Raw genomic sequence first — 25,579 nt, forward strand, 5'->3', positions numbered from 1 at the left:
CAAGAACTTTAGGTTCTTTAAATTGCATTCAAATTCTGCTGAGCTCCATTGCTAGATTTTCCTCATGAGACCCAGAATAATCTAATATTCATCATGATCAGAAGTACGTGTTTTGAAAATTCTCTGTTTGTCATAGTACCTCTCAAAGCCAGAACTGTGCCAGAGTCAGATCAAAGCAATTAGTGACAACCTGAAGCTCATTTAAGTCACAGCAGTTGCATCTGTACTGCAAGAAACAGCAAGCCTTTAACCTCCAATACAATAATGTTTTTTTTGGAAAAGATTATGTGTAAATTCAAGAAGTATTTTAGGTATAGCAGAGAAATGCAATTGACTTACAGATATAAACACCTAACCTAAGTCATTTTGAGTGAATAAACAATGATTTTAACGTTAAAATTCTGTTAAATTACGAATTCCTAGTCTTCTTTAAGTACCTGTAGATGAGGCCACGCAGCTTCTAAAGTTGGTTCATCTTCCTCTGGATCAAATTCTGCTCCCGTTGGATTGGAAGATGGTGGTAATGTTCGAAACATATTAACTGCAAACTGAAATCACACGAGCCTTTAAGAGCTTTGAAACAAATGAATGATTATAAAAGATTTCAAAGACAGTTTTCACTGAGAATTCTTAACATGACCTATTTAGTTAACATTTGCAAAAATGCAAGATATGTAAGCTGGCAATTTAAACAAAAACAAGGTAAATTTATTTTTCTTTAAAGATTTTAAACTTGGAGAACAGTCTTCCATGAAACATTCTTGAAAGCACAAACTTATGGACAGGATGTTTTATGTCATCTCTTTAGACACATATAAACACGCACATTTTAAAAGCCCAAGCAAATATATATATATAAATGTTTAGACAAATATTTTTATATATACACTGTAAAGGGCCTCACAACAACCTTCAATAGTAGAAGTCAGAACCAGAGCTGCAAAACAAATATTACCTGCAACTATTCTGTAAATTATTATCGCTTTCAAATTATACTCTGGGTGTACAAATATGGAAACATTTCAAAAACAAATTGCTCTGTTCCCCTCCTAGTGGTACTTCTCTTAAACCATGCCCATTTACATCATGGGGGCACTAAGAGGGGAGAAATGCACAATCTTGAATCTTTTACTTCATCTGAGCTCTCAAAGCCCTGAAAACGGTTTGGCGTCCTCATGGAAGAGGAGCAGACTACAAAGATGAATTGCTTTTCAAGGTTCATACACACATGCACACAAGTACAAAGGTATAAATATATTTTGTGCTGTCAAGTGTTTGTCTAGATGCAGATTTATAATGTGAGTGAATCAAAGTAGCACTTGCCACAAAGCCCTTTAAAAATTATTAGGGATTTGAAACGCTCTTCAAGACAAAAAAAAAAAAGTTTTTTAAAATCTTAAAAGGTAAAAAGCATCAAAGTAAAGGTAAAATTTAAGGAACTTCTGCATATCTCAAGGTCAGAAATATTCTAGGGAAGATGAGTGCTGATTGTGCTCCTGCACATTGTGCATTGATCACCACAGGTACTGTCAGACTGATGATTTTGAAACAAATTTTGACACAGAACACTTTTCTAAGAGGTCCTCTTCTAGGTAAAACCACTTCATCACTGAATGCATGTTGCTTGTATTATTTTTTGAATGTAAATAAAAATACACATGATCAGATATAATCACAATTGCATCAATACATACAATACGTATAATCATAAATGAAAGTACAACACATCTGTTAGCTGAAAAAAATTTTGCACGATTTTTGGGATAAATTTAGCACATTCTCAAGAGTAATCTTACCTACAATGGCTTAGTACAGATTTAAAAAGTCTGCGGTACCCTCACTTCTCCACCTGAAATGACAGCTGGCTTCTTCATGGACAAGAAAGGACCAACTAGCTAGTGACTCAAATGGTTTTTCTGTCACCCCTGAGCAGTTAACATTTAAACCTTTTACTGAGCAAGTTGCAGGGAACAGGTTTCCATGCATGCCAGTAAGAAAACCTGAAAAATCCTTTATCTGTAAACGTAAAGACAGCTACAGCTGTCAATACCAAGAGAGACTAATTCCTCAATTCCACTTGTAATCCAGAGTATTAGGCAGGGCAGATGTTGGTAGGAGACAACACTGATGAGCAAATAGAAAAATGCAATCTGTTTAGCCATGTAAGTGCATCCAATAGAGACTTTTGGTTCTGTTTTGTTGCTTGCTTATTCGTTATCAAACCAGTACCAAGCAGCCTAAACTTATTTTTGAACAACGAAAAATACAGATCAATTCAAGTTATGGTCCTAAACCGCATCCTCTACTTCAAAACGATTCTTTGATATAAATGCTTCAGATTGAACACACTGCAGAAATGAAAAGATTGCCAAAATAAAAGAAGTGGTTTACTATTCTAACCTTCCATAACGATCAAGTATATTAGGCTACATACAGAAACTCTTTAAGGCTTTTCCTACTTATTCGAGCATTGTAACAGATCGGGGAGTCTTTTTGCAAAAATTTAGGGGAAACCTGAAAAATACATTTCCTAAGTCTGGCGAAGTAAGATACAACAGATTTCCCAGGAAAAAGAAAATTCTTTGCAAAAGGCTACATCACCAGGAGCAGCAGAACCATTTACTGAGCCTTTTCATGAAAGCCAATCCTTGGCTCAGCAAACATGCCAGTACAGGGCATTTGCACAACTAGCTAGAAAAAAAAAAGATTACTCCATTGGAATTTGCACCGAACTGAATGTTTTATTTGAGGATGCAAAAGAACATTTTATTTAATTTATCAGCTGAGATGCTCCTAAGCTCTCAACAATTAAAGGAAAAATCCTAAACCCTACACGATGGAGTTTACTTATAATGTAGCTGTAGGGCTACTTTAATCACACTTAAAAGTCTATTCTTTATGCCATAGTATTAGTCTTTCTAATTTTCAATTGTTTTATGATACACATGCCATACACACATTTTTGTTCTTTTCTCACAGTTTTATTTATATATATATATATAAATTTTTTTTTAAAATAGCATCAGAGCTTAGCTGCTTATAATTTGAAGATAACCCAGAAGCTCTGAAAGAGTGAGCTATCTAAAGATGTTGTTTTGCAGAGGAATCCACTCCACCTCTCTTCAGTGGGATTCTGGGAAGAGCAACAGAAGGCCATGTTTCCCTGTTCGCATTCTGACTGCTTATCATTAACACCTCCATTCACAGTTTAAAATAATGCTGTACATTACTTATTAACTAGCAGGCTATGGAGCATATGTATGTGCTGTCCTGCCATCTCACGTCTGACAGATGGCAGAGCAGACAGTGGGAGGCAGTATCAAACTGCATCAGCTAAATCTGCAAGAATTACATCATATTCCCATGAAGGAAAAGTCATCCTCACGCTCTATTTTGCTTCATAATATTCCTTTATTTCAACAACTGAGCCGTAGGGCTGATATTGATTAGGAACGCTGTATCAGAGTAATTACAGTTTCACAGAATTAAAAGGTAAAGCTAAAAAGGGGCATATAAATATAAAGATATTTTAACAGCATGGACATCAAGAAACTAATAACCTTGAAGCTTTTTTTTAAAAAGGAGAAAAATTGCAATAAATCAATGGTCTTCCAAGAAAAACTTAGGAAGACTAGACTTGATTCCCACTTGCTAAGATGTTAAGCAAAACGAAGAATAATCAGCCTTTTCTCAATAAGAAAGTCTCGGGCTCTTACTATAAAGAAGAAAGAAAAGCTGGGTTGTATAAGGTGTTAGTAATGGTTCCCTTTTTTTTTTTTTTTTTGAGAATATAAAATGGAAAAAGTATAAAACCCAAAACAGAATAACTTGTTCCATGAGCAGTGGAGCCAACGAAGCCTGATTTGATCTGTTCTGTGTTTTTTTTTTTTTTTTTTTTTTATCTCTGACCAACAGAACGGAGAACTGCTCAAATCAAGATGCAGCATTTCTTAATGAAGACAGATCTGAAACTTGTCTATTAAACCACTGAAGTTTATGAAAATTTACAATGAGTTAGTATTATTGAGACCTTTGCCTTCTTGTCAAACGGCATGTCTTTTCCCTAACTACTGTCTTTTTACCAGACAAGATGCAAGCTGCAAAGCCCAATTTCCTTTAAGGTCAAATTCCCACAGAAGTACTAAGTAAACGTAGCATAAAGGATTAATTTACACTCCCCCCAAAATCCAACAAAACCCCACAAGCACCCCCCCTACACCCCCCTAATTTTATCATATTTAAGTCTTAACTGGGCTCGTGTGCCACAATTCTCTCTGCACCTTTAGCACGGGCCTGCTTAACTCCAAGGGATGTAACTCAGGAGGATGGGAGAACAACAAAAGAAAAGGCCAACAAGCTGCATTTTACAGATATGTTTGCTTGTCATGGTTGTTATGTACCCTGCTTTTCTGGTGGCCCATTTTGTGTAACACTAGAGAAAATTTTCAAACAAGTAGGTATCACAGAGGTAACATTACACACATTTTCTCCTCCCTTCTGCTGAGCAGCCCAAGTGAAGCTTGACAAGAACAGCTCTGAATGATGAGCTTTATAATCTGACAGTCTGCGCCCTCCATATTTTAATAGATAAAGCCATCCTAATAGCTGAATAGAGCCACAAGTAGTACACTTCTACTCACAATATCAACTCTTATTCCATATCAAAGGTCAGAGTAAACAAAAAACCTACCCACATAACACCAAAATAACACTTAAAATAATATATATATTCCCATGTGCATGAGTATGTCATTTCATATTCATAATACATGAACAGTAGCACTGCTTTAGCTGCTGAAATGACCTAGTTATAAAATAAGACCTTAATTCCTTTACATTACCAACTTAAGAAGTAATATTGGTCTTTGTGCTTCACAAAAACATTGATTTTTTATCCACAAGTACTATATCATCATCAAGGAAATTATTCTGGGGGCTACAGAAGTAAGTCTTATTTATACAAGCTTTGGATCTACTTGTTTTTCAGAACACTACAACCCCGGATCTCAAAATTCAGCATTTCCTTAGCTTCCACTCAGCTCTCCTCAATATCCTCTGACTGGTTAGCTGGGGGAAGTGAATATTCATACTAATGTTCACTTTCATAGTCCCTCTTAAAATAGATACAATACAGATATTGCCCATCCCTTCCTGAGATGGAAAGCAGCACTCCTATGGGTCTGTATCCTACATAGCTAACAATCCTCACAAGAATTCTACAAAACTAATATCCTCAAATGTTTGTGTTTCTGACAAATCAGTGCACAACAGAACAATCTCATAAAGCCTTGTTTTCTTCAAAACCAAAGCTAAACCAAAGCATATATCCCTTTACTAAACAAGAATCTGCAACAGATGCTTTTCATCCAAACTATTAAGCTATCATTTACATTTACAACGTGTATTTAGATGTTTATCCACGTCTTTCAGTTTTGAGACGATGTGAGTTCCTGCTTTGGGGATAGTCAATCCAACCTTACTATAATATACATGAGAAACGGAACTTGTAAAACAAGTCTTTATTAAAAACGTTTCCCTTCCCATCACATTTTTGCTTACAAAGGTAAAGAGAATCTGAAGGACGTCGGAGGGGTCTTTGAGGAAGAAGGGGAAGAAACTCTTGCATTCCCCTCTGGAGAATAACATTACATCCATTTGAGAAACTCATTTCTCCCGTATTGTTTGAAAAGAAGACTCATGGTTAAAGTTAAATAATTATTAAGCAACCAAATCAAAACATAGTTTAAAGACAAGATCTAACTATACATTTGGCAAAGATACTTGAAACACGAATGGGGACAGCGGGTTGGGATGGGGGGCATGAACATGATGTGATCGCTAGAATTATAAAGAATGCTCTTATCAGAGTAAAAGAACAAATAAAGATACTGAAAAGGAAAAATGATTAATTATTATTAAATAGGTAATTTGCGAAATTTATTGCCCTAAGTTTTTGGCCTAAACACTACAGTAGCTATAGCAAACAAAAATCTCTCTCGCTCTCTCACACACACTTATGTATGTATGTAGTCATATATAGATGAGTAACCTCCAAGTTGTGAAGATAAACAGATTGGCACAGTAAAGTCCTAACTCCTATACCAACTACCAACTCAGATAAAGAAAAATCAGATTTAATCTTTTCCAGCAACCTCTGCACTCATCACTGATAAGATTAGGATGCTGAACTAGATGGATTATTATCCCAAGTTTGGTGTAATGAGTCCTAACGTAGACAGGTTTCTTAAAGTACATAGAACACAACCATTCTACCTTAAAATCCACATAAATCTACTACTAGAATTTAGCAAAAACTACTCATCTGTATGTGCACGCCTGAAAGAGGCATATAATAATACTGCAAGAGGAATATGGTTGTTTCATTACAGACAACTGAAAGAAAACTTTTCCATAATAGCAGCCTTAAAAAAATTGCTATCTGAATTTAACCTAAAAATCCTAGTCCAGGTCTGACAACGGTTACTGACAGTGTCTGCCACAATGCTGTACAAGTCTTATACAAGGAAATCCCACATCCTTTAGATTCTTACAAGTAAAAAGCATTTTACATTCACTGAAAGAATTGTCAAACAGATGCTGTGAGCCCATAGCAGAACATTGGTGATTAAGAGTCAAATTCTGCACCAAGATTTATTAGACTGACAGAATTGCAAACTATATTACCGTTAGTTGCATCTGAAAGCAAAGGAAGTATATATTTTCCTTGGTTAAATGTATCCTTGCCATTGGTTTTTGATGGAGGAAGATAATGTGGGCTCATAATGCAGAAGTTAAGACTTTATGGACAGTTAAGACTCCTCGCAAAGAGCAAACACTAACGTTTTACACAGATATTCAAGCCATCATCATGAATTCATTTTTTTTTCTCTAAATGAAATCTCAGAAAGTTTATTCTTTTATAATTCTCTTTCCATGAGTATCAAGTATTCTCAAATAAACTATTGATGAGCAAAAAACGTATATACAAATAGGCTATCAAAACATAGGAAAAGACATGGTCTACATCTCATTAACCATCCTCAATGTTTTGTGTACATTTGACTTAAAGTTGTACAGAATCCTCATATACTCAGAAGTTCTCATGAAAATAAGTTCTGTATCAGTGAACACTTACGGTGTAATCACTCTTCAGAGTAACACCTTTAATACTATAAATCTTTGAATCTACTCCAAAGATGCTTCACAGTCTCTGATTTGGAGCAGGACCTCAATATCTGACTGAGTTCACATTGATGTTAAAGAGGTACCATTTTCTTATTCCCCGTGAAAGCTCAACCCAACTGAGTATTTGGGGGGGGGTGGGGGGGGGCAGACCACCGTGTCACATGTGGCCAACAATTTTTTGCAAGCTTAGTACTTAGCTACTTGAAAAGATTCTTTTTCTGTTCTCAGCCCAGTTGTTACTCCATGCAACTGGTGTCCAGTCACCACAATGAGAGCAGAAAGACTCTCCTGTAGTTTCACGGCCTCCTCTGGACTGAACTTACACAGGACAGAAAACAAAGTGGGTTGAATTGGCTTAAATTTAGATAGCAAAAGGGAAGAAACAACACAGGTCTAAATAGTTGATATAACTTGTTCCAGCAGAATCTTCATCAGTGTAATAAAATAAGGACTGAGCCTCATTCTCGGCTCCAAATGCAGAAAAAAAAATAAAATTTCAACCATGGGCACTGAATGTGATTATGTGAGATTAAGTATCAAGATTGCAGAAGTGATCTTAATTCTAACATAAACACTCAAACTTTCAGTTTTGCAATCTACTTGTTCTTTTAAAAACTAGATTTACATCCTTCACCCCCATCGCATTTTTATAAATGCCTATTACAGAAAAGATTGGGGGGGGAGGGGATGGATGGTCTTTTTTTAATAAAGATTTCATTTCATCAACTTTATTTCTGCTGCAAATATGCATCCAATTACATAGAAGAGTCAACATTTGCAAGAGGACTTAAAAACACTACTATATTACCATTTTGCCAATGTGCAAACATAGTTGATCTTTTTGAAGATTTCAGTAAGATTTCTTCAAACAGATTGACACAGCTGAAGAAGTAATTATGAATTAAAAGAGTTCAGAAGGGTTCCATTACTTACCATATGTACTACTTCAGGGTAAATAGGTTCTGTAATCACATTGCGATTGTGTGTGATATATTCTACCATTTCACTTAAAGCTGCTCGTTTTACTTCCTTCCACTTTAGGTCACTTAGTGGATCAGAAACAAAGTCAAAAAGTACACAACATTGTCGTAACTTCTGGATAAAAAGCTTTTCTTGATCAGCAGGAGGAACATCTGAAAAGTAAAAATAATTGGTTATAAGTTATATTGTAGCAGACTTTATTCTTTACTCATTTTTATTTCCCCAAGACACAGGTACTGTAGTGTTTAAGACTAAAAGCAAACTTCCCAAATCTTCAAAGAACTTCAGGAATATAGTGGTCCAAAGCAAGAACCCCAGTAAAATACATTGTACGTGAGAGGATGAATTAACAAAATTCCAAAAGTGATGCGTGACTGCCTTCATTACAAATAGGTGCTGCACAGAAAAAAATATTGAAAAAAATACACATACTTGAAAAAATGCCTCAAGAATTCCCTAAAGAGCTCAGTTTGTGTACAAAATACTATACCTGCAGAAATATTCCTTTTTGAGTACTGAGAGATAAATCGGTGGATTTTCAGTTTCATCAATATACTTAAGCCAGAGTCACTTTTTAAACTTGTGATGTACCACCTCACAAATTCCATTATTTTCAGCAAGCATGAAAATAGACTGCAATAACCACATGTAGGCACAGAACAACTATTTATTTTTAAAACTTCATTAACACAAAAAATATTTAAAGAAATTTGAGTAGATGCACGTAGGATCTTCAACTATTGTTCAATTTATAGCATCACTTTGAATGTTTTGCATGTGCAAGAGACAGTCCTGCATTATGAATCTCTTGAAGCATTTTTAGTTCAGTTAATTGTGGCCAGCACTGCAAAATTAAACACTGGCCTTCTGGAAAAGATCACAATTACCAAATGTAAGCCATGAGTTGATATATACATGTATACATATATATGTATTTATATATATTAAAATAACATGCAATAAAATAACATTGTCAGCTCTCATCAAGGTGGGTAAGACATGGAAAAAAAAGACCAGTAAATTTTAAATCAAAATGAGTAAATAGTTGGTTTGATATTTACTGATTGTTTAATCATCACTCAAGTGCAGCTGGTAAGAAAACACAGTAATAGGAACACTAACGTTTCTGCCCATCTTCCTTTCAAGTCTCCCAGTGCCACTTCTGTTCAATTTTTTTCTCCCCTTTCCTCCTTTCTAGAGGACCTTTGATTGACCCGTGAAGCTACTCTATCTATTCATAATGTTTCTGAACAAGTTTGCTGGTGCTTTGTTTTACTGCTCCTCACGTTTAAAGTGACTCTTCTCAAGTGCGTACAAATCTACTTAAATTTCTCTCTTCTGTGATACCTTTTCAAAATACTTCTTTTGGTAACTCTCTCTAATTCTGTCTGTAACACTGTTATATCAAGTTACACGTGCCTTTCCTTTATACAGTGCTTTGTGCAGTGCTATTTTTGCTGTTTGACAAGGACACCTAGGTTCTCTGAAAACTTTGAAGTCTTTAATTCATGTGCTTTTTACACCTTAATCCACCCTGATGATCCTCAAAAATTAATTTAACGCTTGTATGTGAAGTAAAATTAGATTGTACAGTTCAAACATACAGAGAACCAATAAGCAAGGAAGCCAGCACTACTTTTGCCATCAGTACTTTCCAAAATAACGAACCTTCAAAAATGTAAAAATACACTCATATCAACACAAACCCACCAGTTATAATCTGAAGCAAGCCTAAATCACTGTGTCCAAATTTAGATGTAGAAGTTTAAATTTAGGTTACTGTTAAGAAAGAACTAACACTAGACTGCTATTTATAAATATTCATATGGTGACAACTTAAAATATCTCTTACAGCTAACGTTTCAACAGTTATGAAACAAAAAGTTATGCCTCTAAAATTCTACAAGGTTTAGCTGTGATGCCGCAAAATTCCCCATGTGCTTTGGTTTTTGCCTAAGTCACCCCATGAGCAATTAAGATGATCAATGTATGTGACATTATAGTTTATTATATACAGCAAAAGCTTTCAGGATCAGGACCTTAACTTCCAGTAAATTGGGAATATTTAAGTAACTGGCCAGATGTAAAGAAAACAGTACCATATTTTGACAGCAGCAAAAAAAAAAATCAATGCCAATTAAAATGGCCACATAACCACAGCATTAAGTTTCAGACAAGAAATGAGAATATACCACAGAGCATAAGTTAGCACCATAATGTATTTAACATTTTTGTATGACAATTTTTTTTATTGTTGAATATGAACAACTAAGCCATTAATAGCATGATAAAAGACAAAATAAGTCTAGATTGCCTTTGTAAAAATGCTAGCAGTTTGCTTCGACTTCAACTGACAGATTGTCTTTCTCTTCAGCGCACCATAAAATGCAAAAACTTTCTTAAACACAAGCAGTAAGAGCCATCACCAGACAAAGGATTTCAAGTGGTACTACTGAATATAACCACACACAGCCTAACAGATGAACATGTAACCTAATAAACTGCCTGACATATCAGCCCAGCTGATTAGTTAATATAATGAGTAGCTCTCCTTTAAATGCTTGACAAATGTATTGTCAAGATAGCGAACTGGAGTGGCTCCTTCCTCTCCAAAAGAACTTGCTCTTGTAAGTACTTTTGCTGTAATAAACCTGTATGACATATTTGGTCTAAAATACTTTAGTGTCTGTAGCTTTAAAAAAAATTGCTCCACTAATCAACTGCAGAAGAAAAAAACATAGCAGAATAGCTCCAAAGAAGATACAGAACGACAAAAAACTGTACACAAAAGAAACCATTATCAGTTACAGACTTCAGTGTCATTAAGGCACCTTGGATAATGAAGGGTTCAAGAATTAGAAAGAAGGTGCTAAATGGCAGATGTGAACAACTAACTTTCCAGCAAATTAAACAAAAATCCTGTCCAGTGTTGTGAATAATTTCAAAATACTTTAAGCCACACAAATTGTATCTGAATACATATGCTTTTGTCTATTTAGATTAAAAACTATAGCTAATGAATAATTTCTCCTGGAAAGAGTATTTAATGGAGGCATTTGCATGTTGAAAGTCAGGTAGATTTATGACCTGAATGTAAAAATGTTTGTAGAAAGTGGTTACCTTTTCCCAATTAACCGTAAAATGGAAAGTGGTTCAGCCTGAAGCGTAACAACATTTCACTTAGGGATACCGTGCTGGAGATGAATACTACACGAAATCCACAGACCTTAATCATACAAGTAATGGACATACAATTACAATGATTTCCAGTACACCAACCTGGAAGGAGAGGAAGCATTACAGCTATAATGAGTAATGATCTCTGAAATTAAAGACTGACAACTAAGAGGAGTCCAGGAACACCCTCACAAGGCAAGCCACCTGCATCACCACTTGTTTTGAATTGGTTTAAATATTTTAAGTTTAATATTTATCGCTCAGTGAAGTGAGAGATGGTCTTTGTAGAGACTGAGAAACTCACATATTTGTAAGGAATTGTTTGTCATGTCCCCTCCCAGCCTTGTAAGTGTTCGTCGACAGCTTTCAAGTGTCCGGACCTCAATTCTCTCATGGTGCTTGCCTGGGGTACTTGCCATCAAGTAAAGATCATCCCTACTCGTAAGGTTTGAAGGGACGATTTCAGGATGACAGAGATTAGTGAAGGTGGCCAAGAAGCAGACTGGATAGACCAGAATTTTTGTACAGAGAATGTACGCACACCTGTTTAATTACGAGATGCCCCAACAAGTCATTTATCCCTAGCCACATGCCAAGGACTATCTGGCTGCGTGCTTTCCATTCACTGCGTGACAACTTCTACATCATCTTCCACTACAATTAATTGTAACCTCTGACTTCTAATTGCTTAAGTTAACTGACATACTTGAAGACCGTGTTATTAGGTATGAATTTTTTTGTAATTGAGCAGCTCTGGTGCTCCATTCCTCAATGACTGAGAAGGCTGTGGTTATTCAAAAGCTACTCCTTACAATTATCCCCAAATTGAGACTTTTCGTGCTATTCACTGAGTAATGCTTAAAAACTCTCCCTTTGCTATTTATATCACATATTCAATACTTACAGAATTTGCCTAAGTGTCTTAGCAGAACACAGATGATTTCCTTGCTTTCACAATAGAACAAAGTTTTGCCTCACTTAAGAAAAATAGAAATAGAAAAAGAAACAAAAGCAGAAAACATGAACAAAAGTTCAGTTTCTAAGCGCCCAGACGTACCTGCAATACTACATCACACATTTGCATTGTAGGACTGCAGAGAACTTACTGTTCTCTGGGTAACTTTTTCAGTCAAATATAAAAGTTACATTTCAAGTTTTATATTTTGTGTCATCACTGGGTGTCCATGACTGACTCACACTCTACCTTTTCCAGAGAAGACCGTTTTTCTATGACAACAGCGTTTACCAGCTGCCGAGTGGAGGACAAAGGCAGGCAGGGTAAGCAGGCGACTCAGCAATGTCATACAGAACAGCTGTTTTCACGTACAGACTGCAACTGCAATTAAGCTATAAGTTGAAAATGTTCAGGTCGTGGCCTGACAGGAAGAACAATACAATTGCTACCACAAATTATATTTTGTGGTCAGTAAGACTCACTACGTCATTTTAAAAGCAAAAAACAAATCATGACTGAGAATTTGCAGAAAATACATGTAGGAGATACAATTCCTTGTAGCTGTGTGAGCACTTGCTTGCTTGTTTGTGAAGGCTCAGCAGAGGTATCAGTTTTGCTCAGTTGACAGTTTTCCACTTTATCAGAAGGAAAAAATACTTTTTTCTTTAAAACTGGCTGACATTAATAAGAGCTACCGATCAGATTATGGACACGCATAACAACAAAAAAGAGTTCCTATCATTTTAAATACACAACTAGGTTCTTCATGCAGAAGCATACCCAGGTTTAAGTAACAGGATACACAGGACCACCACACTGAGGAAGACTAGCATGCGTAAAAAATAGGTCACCGTAAAAAAAAGGCTAGATAAAAAGCACAGGCTAGAAATAACCGCTTCCTTAAGATGCAGGTGTAGAGCAAGAGTCCTAGCATGATGCTTGCTTGCAAGCAGACGATAAATCTTATGAAATGTGTCTCCAAGCCTACTGAAGGTTACAGTTTTTAAATAATATGGAAAAACAACATTTAACTGTAAACTAGGGGGCTATCAAGGACATACCATCAAGTATACTGACTGATAACATGGTCCCTTCTGACAACAAAAAGCAAGTATTAGTGTCTTTTAAATTGGCTGTCCATTAGAAAAGCAAGCAAAATTGAAGCATTACTGGAGCTTTGTAATTTGCACTACAGAGTTGTACTTCAGCATGAGGAGTTCAGTATGTTACAGGAAATCTTTGTTTTTTCCCAGACACTGAAGTTAACAGTACCATGAAGGCATTTTTTCAAAGAATAGGAGCGTTCAATATCTAGAGTAAAGGAAATAGAAATTGCCAGCCATGTAGGTAGGGGGACTGCAGAACATGGGAAAACGAGCATAATCCATTGAAATGTAGACTTAACAGAAATATCACTTTTTCCAGAACTAGCGATCAAGTTTTTAAAGAGGAAGAGAAGAAGAATCACAGAAAAATGGAAAGATTACAAAAAAAGCTTGTCTAACATTTAATAAAGTTCTATTTAAAATATTTACTTTATTTTGAAATGGTTGAATTCCTATGCTAGTCCTCAGCAAGGAGCACTTCCTTGGGTTACAGAACTTAATTTTTCTTGCATTTCTATTATTTGACCAACTCATCACAGTTGCTGATTTTCTTCAGCAGCTTTTATTGCAATTATTTTACTGAAAATATAACAAAAGAAATTAACAGTACTTAGAGACAAAACTCTCCCAGATAACAGTATTCTACCCCAATAGATGATACTGGAAGTAAGGGGGTGGGGAGAAAATCTTCCAGTTCACACATGGAAAGTTTAATTAATGCTATTACGTCTAGTAGTACTTTAAAATACACTTAAGGAATACAAGGAATTACTATAATTACATACAATATGCAATACACTTGATACAATAACTAGCAACCCTGGGAGTGGGAGTTTGGCTGCAGATTACTTGAAACAAGGTATTGTTATGCATACGTTGGATGGAAAAAATACATAAAATATTGCTGTTTATACTGTTTTATCTGGAACACTATTGATCCTGCAGAAGCTTTTTTTTTCCTCCTCCAAAAGAAATGCTTAAAACAAGAAAAATGCCCATAGTGATCAAAGCCACAGGAACACCCATGGGAAGACACACAGTGCTTGTATTAGACTCAGTATTTTTATATATTATGCTCTCTTAAGTGGCACAGAAAAGCAAATTCTACTGTCTCACTACTGAAGATAATGGGATTCACATGTAAGTGAAGTAGTGTCATAAAAGAATGCAGGCTTTTTCCAAAAAAACTGCAGCTGAGTCTCTATCACAGCTCCTTCTTCTTTCAAGTTTGAGGTCCTTCTCCATTTACCATTTATTATACTATTATTACTCAAATACATTCCAACTGAGAAGTTCTCAACCTTTTTTTTTTTTCTCCTTTCTCTTGAAACAATGCATTTCCTGTCAGAAACAGGATGCTGCAGGTTAGATGAACTTTCAGCCTGGCCTAGAACAAAGCCCACGATTCTCCAAAAATTCCTGGTCAATAGTTAAAAATGCTCTAAAGATACTTACAGCTTCTGCAGGACAGACAATGAAATGTTTTAACAGCCCGAACAGCTAATATCATAGCAAAATTGTGTTGTTCAAGGCCAATTCGATGGTGAGCTGAGACTGGTAGATGGATGCACCCAACCTCTATTAGTACTTGTACAGCAAACTGCAACTTTAAAGCATGACCCTCTCTTGGATCTGCTGCTTTTATGCAGCACCACTGTTCTCAGCAGCAATCCCATAGAGAAAGGAGAATCAGCTATAAATACTGGCTATGCCCACTCCTTTGCCTTCAAGGAACGGAGCTGCTGCCAGACATACCTTTTGGCTGTGCTCCAGGTAACAGGCATTTATAATTGGAAATAAGAGCTTTTGGTTTGGTTTCTCTGTCTTTAGAGAAACCGCACTGCTGCTAACTACTGCTGTTTCACATTCTGTAATGCGCCTGAATGAGACCGGCACCCAAAACATGGTAAATATTTCCCTACATATTGATATTAAATAAAGTTTAAAAATGAAGCTTGAAATCCTACCCATGTGTCACATTTTCTATCTAAAATTCAAAAGCAAGCTGCATTTGATTTCACTTTCAAGTTGTTCAAATTTCTGCACATTCAAGTACTCCAGTGGTTTTGCTTAAGTTTTGTTTTCAGAAACCAAAGGTCCCAGCTAGTAGTGAAAATTCAGCTTTATTTTTTTCAGCAAAGCAATAGAGCTGACTTTGCTTCTCTGCTGATGCGCAGTCTAGGTCTAACTGAAACTCTGTTTAAGAGAAAAGTTTATTCCACCTCTGACGGGTTGTGTATGAAACTAGTCTTAATCTCACGATACAGAAATGGGGAGGGGGAAGGCAGGAGGAACAAGATGCTGGAAATCATTACGTAGAAAGGTACATAGCATATAACGTTTTTTTTTCTAAATAAAGAAATCATTCAAAAGAAAGACTTCTCACTGGATTTAGATTTTCTTTAAAGCAATACAGTCTTGCATTTATTAGAAAAAAATAAACTAAGGGCTGCTAGAATTAAATGAACTACCGTAAGACTAGTTAAACAGCAACAGCAAAAAACCCCCACAGCTTACGAGAGGCAGCAAGTCCTGAGAAGCACACATTTTGTCAGTCCCGGAGTGAAGCCCAAGAGAGGTGCTTCACAACAGTGATCCACTAGGAAAGCTGCAGTCCTGCAGTCTTGGGGGAATCCCACGTGGAAGGCTATTGGTGGTGGCAGCTATCCCCTAGCTACAAGATTAAATTGTGGGATTGATGATAGAGAAGCTTTATGTAATGACATTTAACTGTCAAAAATAAAAATGGGAGATTAAGGACTTCAACTGGCAAGGAAGTAGAAAAAAGTTTGCTGTCATTCTGCACTGTTTGGCACTAATTTTTTTTTTTTTTTTTTTTTTTTACATATTTAAACAAGCTGAGGTACTGAAATGACTTCCACTAACATCTTTTCCAGGTGTACATCATAACTAGTGATGGGAAAAGTGGATCAGAGGCACATGATGACTTACTACATTATGTAATGATTCTTCAAAAGTGGACCCAAACCACCCTGCATCTAAGCTCCTGCGTTAAAAAGAATGTTATCAGAAATCAGCTACTTTCTTAAAACCACCCCCCAAAACAGTAAAAAAACACCCTGAGATCAGATATATATTTAAATCTGACTGAACTAAGCATTTTTAGACTAGATTAAAACATTGAAAAAAATAGAGAGTAGAAGTCATAACTGCATAAATACTTGGAAGGCAATGTGCCATAAAGAGGAAAACACGAATGCTCATACAGGAAATGACAAGTGAAACAAGCAGAAATGGGCTTGACCTAATGAAGTAAAAATTCCACCTGAAAATTAGGGAGAAAAATGACAGCGAGTAAAATCAAATAGACAATGGAAGAAAAAAACTGTCTTAACAAGGGAAGCAGGAACCAAACAGATACAGATCTCTGAGCTTTTTGGCACGCACACAGTTAACATGACAGGAAAAGCCATTTTTGAACACAAAGCACTTACTAGTAACCATAAGTGAAAAATCCTCTATTTCCTAGATTTACTATGTACTTCAAAAGATACAAGTAACCTTGCATCCATTTTCAATGGTACAATAATCTGGAGTTCTACATAAACAAAATTATGCAACATCAATTGCATTTGAGTTTAAAAGTATTTTCAATATATATAACCGTCTCTCAGAAAATGAAGAACTGCTGTCAAGGTTACTGGTGAGACCAGACTTAAGTTACATTACAGAATGTAAGTGCAGTGTGTGGTGTAGTTTATATGCTTTATATTAAGAAAATTGAAGAAAACAATGAACAACTGAATAAAACTCTGCCACTTTTGATACTTGCTTGAAATAAATCTAAGCTAATCATGCCAAGCCATCTACTACAAGCAGAAGTGCAGCTTCCTGAAGCACATCACAACTCCATATACCAACCTGTAACTCTAGCCAGATACCACTCAAGAGTGAGTAACTTGCCAACGGTATTAGCTGTCACACATCTGTGTAAAATGTAATCCAACGCAAAACCAACCACCAAAACATGTATAAAGTATCTTGGTTACTTCCTAAAGAGCCTATCAGCATGGTTGTTCCTCTCCTTGCTGTTACATGTGCTAAACCCTGTGGGTTACTGCTTGTTTTCTGTTAGACACTTTGGAATTGTAAAATACATAAACTTAATGGTGAGATCTAGAAAAATTATTAACAGATATCATAAGATTTCATTGAAGAATACTGGGTCAAGTGCTGACTTGGAAAGAGATGACGTAATAGATTAGAAAGCACAAAGAAAAGAGAACCACGGTTTTCTATGGTTAAACCATAGAAAGAAACCCTGAGTGTTTCACATCCAAATGCAACCTAAACCAAACGCACAACCCCCCAGGCAAGAGTTCTTTAAGTTGTACCACAGGCACAGCTGTATGCACTCACTGAAGCTAACATTTATTTTTAAATTAATCAAACACTTCTAAAATTTTTCCTTGATGATAACACAATCAGCTGAATTCTCCATTATTTTCAAAATTAGAAATAAGATCTGGAATAAGTGTTTTCGAAAAGTCTATTCAGAGGGAAGGCTCTACCAGTGAAGGTAACTGAGCCTGGATGCAAACTGAGGTTCTGACTGAACTTTCAACAGACAACAATTACCACCCCACGTGTATTCCTGAAAAAATCCTACTTTCCAGTTCAGTACGTAGCCTTCCTCACTGTTGGCATAAGCAACACTTCAATAGTTCCATATGCCTATGAAATTTGGGAACCTTGTGTGATGCAACTCGGTTAAAAGAAGTGGTCGGCATGACAGCAATAATGCCTGGGAGAGGAGAAGTAACCTTAGAGCTAGGTCAATGACTTACTTAGCAGCCAATGCTCGCCACGTCAAGTGCTAAGAACCATTACTTCAAATACTAACAACAATTACTAGCAGTTCCCCGCTGGGAAATAAAATTCATGTTTTAGCAAGGGAAGTTTTGACTCATATAACAAGACCATAGTATTGACTCATATTGAAATACAGGCTTTCAACATTATTATGCATTAAGATTAAAGATTAAAGACAGAGATTACAAACCAAATATATACAGGTATATTATGGCAGGAATGAAGTGCTTCAGAATTTTCCATTTAACTCAATTCACAAATCATCACTGCATATTCCAATGCTATTTTCCCTTGCGTACATGTTTTCAGACAACTACAGTATTTACTTCAAACAGATGTCTTTAGGCTCTGGTTGGGCTAGTCTTCAGTCTCACAAAGGGATTCTGGACAGAATGGAGCTTGTACCTATTAGCAACAGCATCCCAAAAGGAGTACATTGCTTCTCTGCCAGAAAGGCTGACGTTCTGCTGGTAACGTGCACCAAATTTCTACCACTCTCCCACAGCAGAACGAGTGGACCATTTCTTTATATAACACACTCAAATCTGAGCTTCCAACAAAAGGCACAAATAGCTTGGCTTTCTTAGCTATGGCTGACCCACTACTGCATGTCCAAAAATTCTGGTCATGTTTATAAACACCTCACTCCCAGCAGATTTCCCTAAATATGTATTAAGGCTATTTTTAGTTACTATCTTCTTTTTAAACAGAAGATTTAATGAACAATAAAAGCAGTTGATTTTAATTTCTTCTATTTAAAATAAGCTTTAGCATTCATTATCCCTTAAGCTACGTTAATGAATACTCACTTTCCAATCAGAGGGAGTGAGAAGAATTAGGCAGTAAAGTCCATGCTCAAAATTTTACTTTGGAGAGCATGTGTTTACTCTGATTCAAAGGTCAGTAAGATATTAATTTCCTACTGGGACAAGAACAAAACCACACTTTTCATACCACGCAAATAACTTCAATAGGCAGTCCTCAAAAACCAACCAAACAAAAAACCACCCACCTCTGCATCAGATTTGGGATTTTGAGATAGTTTATGTAGAAGGTTATATGCTAACAGAAGCAAAGGATAAAATAGCATGCCGGGAAGAGGTTGGAAGAAACATTCTAGTCTAATCAAAGTTCATTTGGAGTATATCTTTGAAGAAAAACTTATTATACCTCAAAGAACTGGTAACGGTTTTTCCTTAACCTGTTTATGAGATTTCAAGCTTTGATCATTTTGGTCAAGTTTTCTTTCCAATACGTGAATGAAAACAGAACACCTTTGAAACAGCACTGACATTGTTATGCTTTGACTTAAATACAAAAGCAGTACGAAAACTTGGTTCTAGAGGTTTTGTTAAAAAAACAAAAAAACAGTTGGCAAATCCAAAAATGCAAATTAAAGAACTTCCGTAAAACTGATCCAAAGAGAAAAGTTTTCAAGTAGCAGACTGCTGTAAATAACTGGAGAAGTCCAAAATGAATGATTTTTTTTTTTTAAACTTACTTTTTACATCTTTTGGTTTCGTATTTCATCTTTTCTTTAAAGACCTTATAAGGAAAATGTTTACTTCATAAAATTCAGACATGTATCAGTCACAAGAGCAATTAAGAAAATTGAAGCCTGACATAAAACTGTCACTTCCACCATTACTGGTAACAGTTCTGAGGCAGTCCCCCATCCTTAATTTAACTGCCTTTGAAAAAGGAAACTTAACTGGCAAATTATAGCAGAAATGGTGTTGCACAACCTGTATGCACATTAAGTGGAATTCAATAAAACACGTGCAGATTTGGCTTTAAAATATCATGCATTCATTTGCATTCAGAGCATCATTTAACTCAGCTGTGTCATTTTTAAACACAAGCAGGTGGGCAGAAGCCAAGCACAGGCTCTGTTTCCTGAGAAGATTGCACTTTCACTCATATAGGTGGTTTAGGTCAGGCATAAAGGTTAGAACATAAAAGCCATTACCAGCAGAGGAACATCTTGTTTGCATAGATGTAAATACTCCTGTACCTATAAATGAAAAATATTACTGGTACCCACTTAATCTACATGCTTTACAATGGTTTCAGTAACTAGCAGTATTTGATGGAGAACTAGCTGACTCTATAGAAGGTACAATTTATTATTAAAAGCCTTTAACAGATATGGGGATAAAAATTTTCCTTGAAAACAATGATGTTGGATTTTAATCTTAAAACTTACATCATAGCAAAAAATCACCAAACAGAAGAATTTAGACGTATAAGTAAGAATTGAGGACGATATGCATTTATGTTGATACACTTTTGCGTCCTTTGAAGGGAATACCATTACAGTATGACTCAATAAATACAACTTAAAAATTCCAGATGACTACCTTCCTCTAATTTAAAGGAACTTTTAGCTCAACAAAAAGTCCCCTCCCAAGACTTTTTACAGTTGAACCCTTTGAGATTTTAAAGGCAGCGTGAACACTTAACATCCTCATTGTTTCCAGGAGCTGAATTTATACATACACATTTCATTTGGCTAGAAGATTTAGACAAAGATTAAAAGATACAGAAGGAATGACAGAAGTACAGAATACAGAGAGTAAAAGCAGTAACACATTAGACTCAGCAGGTGTGATAAATACGCAGCCTCCTTTAAATGCGTTCTTGGTCAAGTATTAAGAATGTTCCCCATGAGTTGCTTCAGGAAACACCAGTTAAAAAAACACAAACACATCAGTCTGTGTCTGGCTACGTACTATGGCTACATCCGGATGTCCTTCTAAAAATCCAGCAAAACCATCACAAGAGGCAATAATACTGTAACAGTCATTTGTATGAAATAACAGTGCTGTGATAATTTAGATAATTATCTAATACTAATTGATGACATTCTTACATACGCATCTCACAATCCTACAGATATGAGACCTGGGTTCATTAAGAACAGAAGTGCTGCTTGTTCCTGGGGAAGATGGTCTTGTTTCTCTCTTTCAAAGCACCAGTTTCAGGAAGAACAGTAGAGAGTTTCAAAGCTAACAATTCTGTGTACAAATGGTTAAGCAAGGCTATAGAGCAGCACTGGCCAAGTATCTGCTACGAGGATACAGGAAAGTTTTGGCAATTTTGGCAAGAGGAGTCAGGCTGAACATCAACAGAGTCTGGGTGGCTCAGTAAGAAGGCACAGGTAAAAACCTTCAAACAAGCAGCTAGTGCTCCCACCTCCAGATTATCAAATTTCAATTTGCTCTGATGGGGAAGAACAAGCATTTTTCATCTCCTTTAAACCTCAGCTAAGATTCATCCATGCAAAACCAAGAACTGCAACCCACAAACAGAACAGAAAATGCGTGCTGATCATGGGAAGTCCCATTAACTGGATTAGAAGTGGGGAAGGAAGTTTTGAAGGCACAGGAATATTTCCATGAACTAAAAACATGCCTGCAATTTCAGAAGTAGCTGTCAATTTATATTTTAAGTAAACTGAAAATGAATTAGCATGGCTCATTAATGTGATGGAAACATCTCTGAAGAAAGTGATTATGGGGTTTACTCTCTGCAACTTCCTTCTCAGGAAGATCCTACTCACTACTGACAAAGACTCACTGTACCTTAAATGTTTACTACATTTAAATGTGCTGAAAGATTAAAGAAAATTAATGGTCAAACAAACATGCATGCTCAAAGCAGTTAAGTTAATTTATCATCCTTAAAAATACCTACTTGTATGGAAAATGCAAGACGTGTATGGAGGTAAAAAAAATTACCATTGCGCAGGAAGTACAGTGGGAATAAAACACTTTCATTTCCCACAGCAGGATACACTAACACCAGAAAAAACAGCATGAAAGGTGACATTGAGATTTCTACATATGCCTTCAAAATCAATACAGCCCAGTTTCAGACTAATAAAGCATTAATAAAAAAAGTGATCACTTGTAAAGGAAATTACGCTTGAAATTTATCAAGTTCTTGGAAAGGATTATAAAGTAGGTAGGTGACAGTTATCTCAGGAATTAAAAAAAAAAAACAACTTTTAACAATGCTTTTATAATGCAGGAAGATTACCAAAAACATGTTGTGAGGATCTGTGGTAGAAGTTACCCTGTTCAACATTTTCATAAACAATACAGAAGATTAATAGTGAGGTCACACAGTTTGTTAATGGAATATTCATTGTCACTTTAAAGCCTGTTAAAAAGAGCTACAGAAAGATTTCACAGTACTGAGCAAATGAATTCCATTTATTACATATTTCCAAAAGTGGATAAATGTGAAGAAATGTGGGTGAACCAGCTGACTGCATACATTTACGAGTTCTAGCTTACTCAAAAGATATTTTAGTTATGGATGCTCCCTAAAAACACATACCTGCCAAACAATTTTTGACTATTGCTGAGCTGCTAAAAGAGCATTAAGAAAGTAACAAAACATTGTTTTTGTGTGCCAATATTTTTAATACTGCATACAGCTCCACTTACCCTATCTTTAACAGTTCACAAAAACAGTGAGAATCATTTAAAACACCGTAACAGTTTTCATGAAAGTAGTACACAAACTTCAGAGTTACCACAGACGTAAAAGTACTAATAGGCATTTTGGCACTAAACGCATTAAGAAGTCTACTTCAGTAACCAAAGGGGAAAAAACAGCAACCAAAAATATGGAATATTGCTCTTTGAATTTTAAGAAGTACATTAAAATTATTATTTTTTTAAGTGACAGAAAGGGCAGTCTTTTTTGCCCCATATGCAATAAAGAACTGCAGGATCATAGTATAATTTATCAGAAGTGACTGTCTCACTTCTGCTGGTCTAATCCTCCAGTCAAAGCAAGGTGAACTACGTAAGCAGAGCTGCTCATGTTGCCCACTCCAGTTTTCAGCGTCTCCAAGCAGAGATTTCACAGCCCCTTTTGGAATCTTGTTCCCATGTTTAAACACTTTCACAGTGAAATTTTTTTCTCCTTGCATTCAAGTTGCAATTTCTTGCATTGCAGCTTGTATCAGTCATCTCTCTTCAGGCACCGTGCACCTCTGAGAAGCGTCTGGCTCTGTTCTCCATACCCTCCCGTCAGCTGAAGAAAACATCTCTCCTTCGCCTTTCCTTCCTCGGGCCAGCAAACCCAGTTCTCAGGCTCCTTTTGTGCATCGTCAGATTAATGGCTGCTGCTCTGCATGCTGAATTTGGTCTGCATTACTGCTAAAGTGTGAGCTTTGGCCTCCACTTCCATTTAATTAATTACAAAATTGATTTTTTTTTTTAGCTCAGAAAAAAATCCTGTGAACTAAAAGCCTTTGTGATTTTCAGCAAGTACTATTAAACAGAAATATCTACAAGTCAATTATTTTTCAAGAAAAAGAAACATGCTGGGTTCTTTGGGTTCTTTATAAAATGAAAGCACTGAGTGAGCTTTTCTCCTTTAAGAAAAATCACGTACTTCAGGTTTAAATGCATCATGTAGCTCACTTAAAAGCTGTTCCCTCTGTTTACTCATTGTCAAAGGGACTTGACCTTTCATAATCAGCTATGAAAATACAAAGTGGAAATGCAGCTTACAATAGCTGGAGAGCACTTGGTTTCTTTAAGAACCTGGCATTAGTTTATGATGATTTGATCTGGAGCTGAAAGGTTATCTAAGGTGGCCCAAGCTCAGAGAAACCAGCATCGCGAGGTGCTTGATGCTGTGTTGGCACCTAACCCAACAGAACCATCAGCTTTTACCAAGCTTTTCTAAGAATGTAAATTTCTATCCATATCCTCAGATATATACATCACAAGAATGTTACTGCTGCCATTTTTAGTCATACCCTGTAGAAGAGCACTATGTGGAGATGGAATATAAACTACCTTCCATGGTCCCTTGCTCAGGATTATAGTGAGCACATGAAAAGAACAAGCAGAGTTAACGTTACCTACATCTTCAAAAAACCAACCCCACAAACTTTCACAAAATCCAAATTAAGTTAAATAATTACAAAGTTGAGTGTCAAAAAATTTTACTGCTCTGGAAGGCAGAGGACAACAGACAATGAGGTATTTGAAACAGGTCACGGCCTACAGGAAGCACTGGTGGGAGCTGACACAGGATCAGGGCGTTCTCATCCTCCCTCCCACACAACTTTCACCACGTCTTGCAAAGTATCTTGAAAATCGTTTTGGAAAAGCGTGAACAGACAATATTACCAATTCCACTAAGCAACTAGGCCGCTAAACTAACTTCTATACTCTGTTAATTCTGGCAATGCAGACCAGAGCAGAGTTCTACCAATATTTTGTTCAAATATCTGAATATCTATGTCTTGACTACAGGAAAACACTGGTTTTCAGGCTAACAGCAGTCAACTGCATTCCTAATGAAAAGTGTACCCCCCCCCCAAAGGAATAGACATTTATAATCTGCCTACACAGAGAATCAAGATCATTTTCTAACTGCACTCTGTCCTACAGCTACAGCTTCCTGCAAGACAACTCACCACAGTAAACACAAACTGGTAACTGAAGCCTAGTGACAAATGTTAACAAGTTTGTTGTAATCTATGCTGCTTTTACAGCATCTTTCTTTGCTTGAAGCACTGAGATGGAAATCAGAAGGTCCTGATTCCTTCCCCCAGGCCTCATCTCAGTTACTTGGATCAGGGCCCTGAGTGCACTCCAGTCACCCTAGGGGTTTCGCTGCCAGAAGGGCTCCATAAGGAGAGAGAAGCATCTTGAAAAACCATCCTGCTTTGCTTCCCTCTTTGCTGTAAAAATCTTACCTTTGCAATACTTAATAATCCTCTTCTCTGCTGTCCTTACATCACCTTCATAGCTAGTGACCTCCACACAAGGATCCTACAGGAGCTCTCCATGCAGATACTCCACAACCAGTTGCTTTACCTTCTCCATCTTCGCTTGTTTCACAGCCAACTGCACACACACACGCCTCTACTGAGGACCACAAACCGCAACAGCTATTTCGTAGCCGTAACAGCTGCTCAAATTGAAACCGATTCTCTTTAAGCTTGCAAGGTAAGCTTTCAGTTCACTGCAGTCACTAAAGCCAAGCGGCTGAGCCGACCATTATGTGCTCTGTACTCCAGGACGATCGATGCAGCAGCATGACTTGGGCCTCCTGGAAAGCCTGGTGTGGGTGGAATGACCAAGGGCTCACTACCCCAGTAGCCAAACATTCTTCCTGAGCCAGCACTGTCAGCACAAGCCAGTAACACACAGTAATGGCTGCATGCCACTTGCCTTCGCCGTGGACTGGGCTCTTCTGATGCTTGGTGTTTTCCAGCAATGGGTCCAAAGTCATCTTCCGCAGACCTGATTTCTACACATCGGTCTTGGACAACTGCCAGCAGTCTATAATTGTGACAAAGGGCAGA

At 36.7% G+C, this 25,579-nt stretch overlaps 1 protein-coding gene across 6 annotated transcripts in view; it reads right to left on the reverse strand.

Moving 5' to 3' along the window:
• PPP2R5C (protein phosphatase 2 regulatory subunit B'gamma) overlaps window positions 1–25,579 on the reverse strand; it is an 81,826-nt gene that overhangs the window by 22,662 nt on the left and 33,585 nt on the right. For all 6 annotated transcript variants that reach the window (XM_040558287.1, XM_040558288.1, XM_040558292.1 and 3 more), the window contains 2 exons: window positions 8,119–8,318; window positions 438–548 (listed from right to left, as the gene is read on the reverse strand). In XM_040558287.1, the coding sequence (XP_040414221.1) occupies window positions 438–548; window positions 8,119–8,318 (311 nt within the window). The remainder of the gene's footprint in view (window positions 1–437; window positions 549–8,118; window positions 8,319–25,579) is intronic.

The sequence above is a fragment of the Cygnus olor genome, chromosome 5 (assembly GCF_009769625.2).
Source record: "Cygnus olor isolate bCygOlo1 chromosome 5, bCygOlo1.pri.v2, whole genome shotgun sequence".
NCBI lineage: Eukaryota > Metazoa > Chordata > Aves > Anseriformes > Anatidae > Cygnus > Cygnus olor.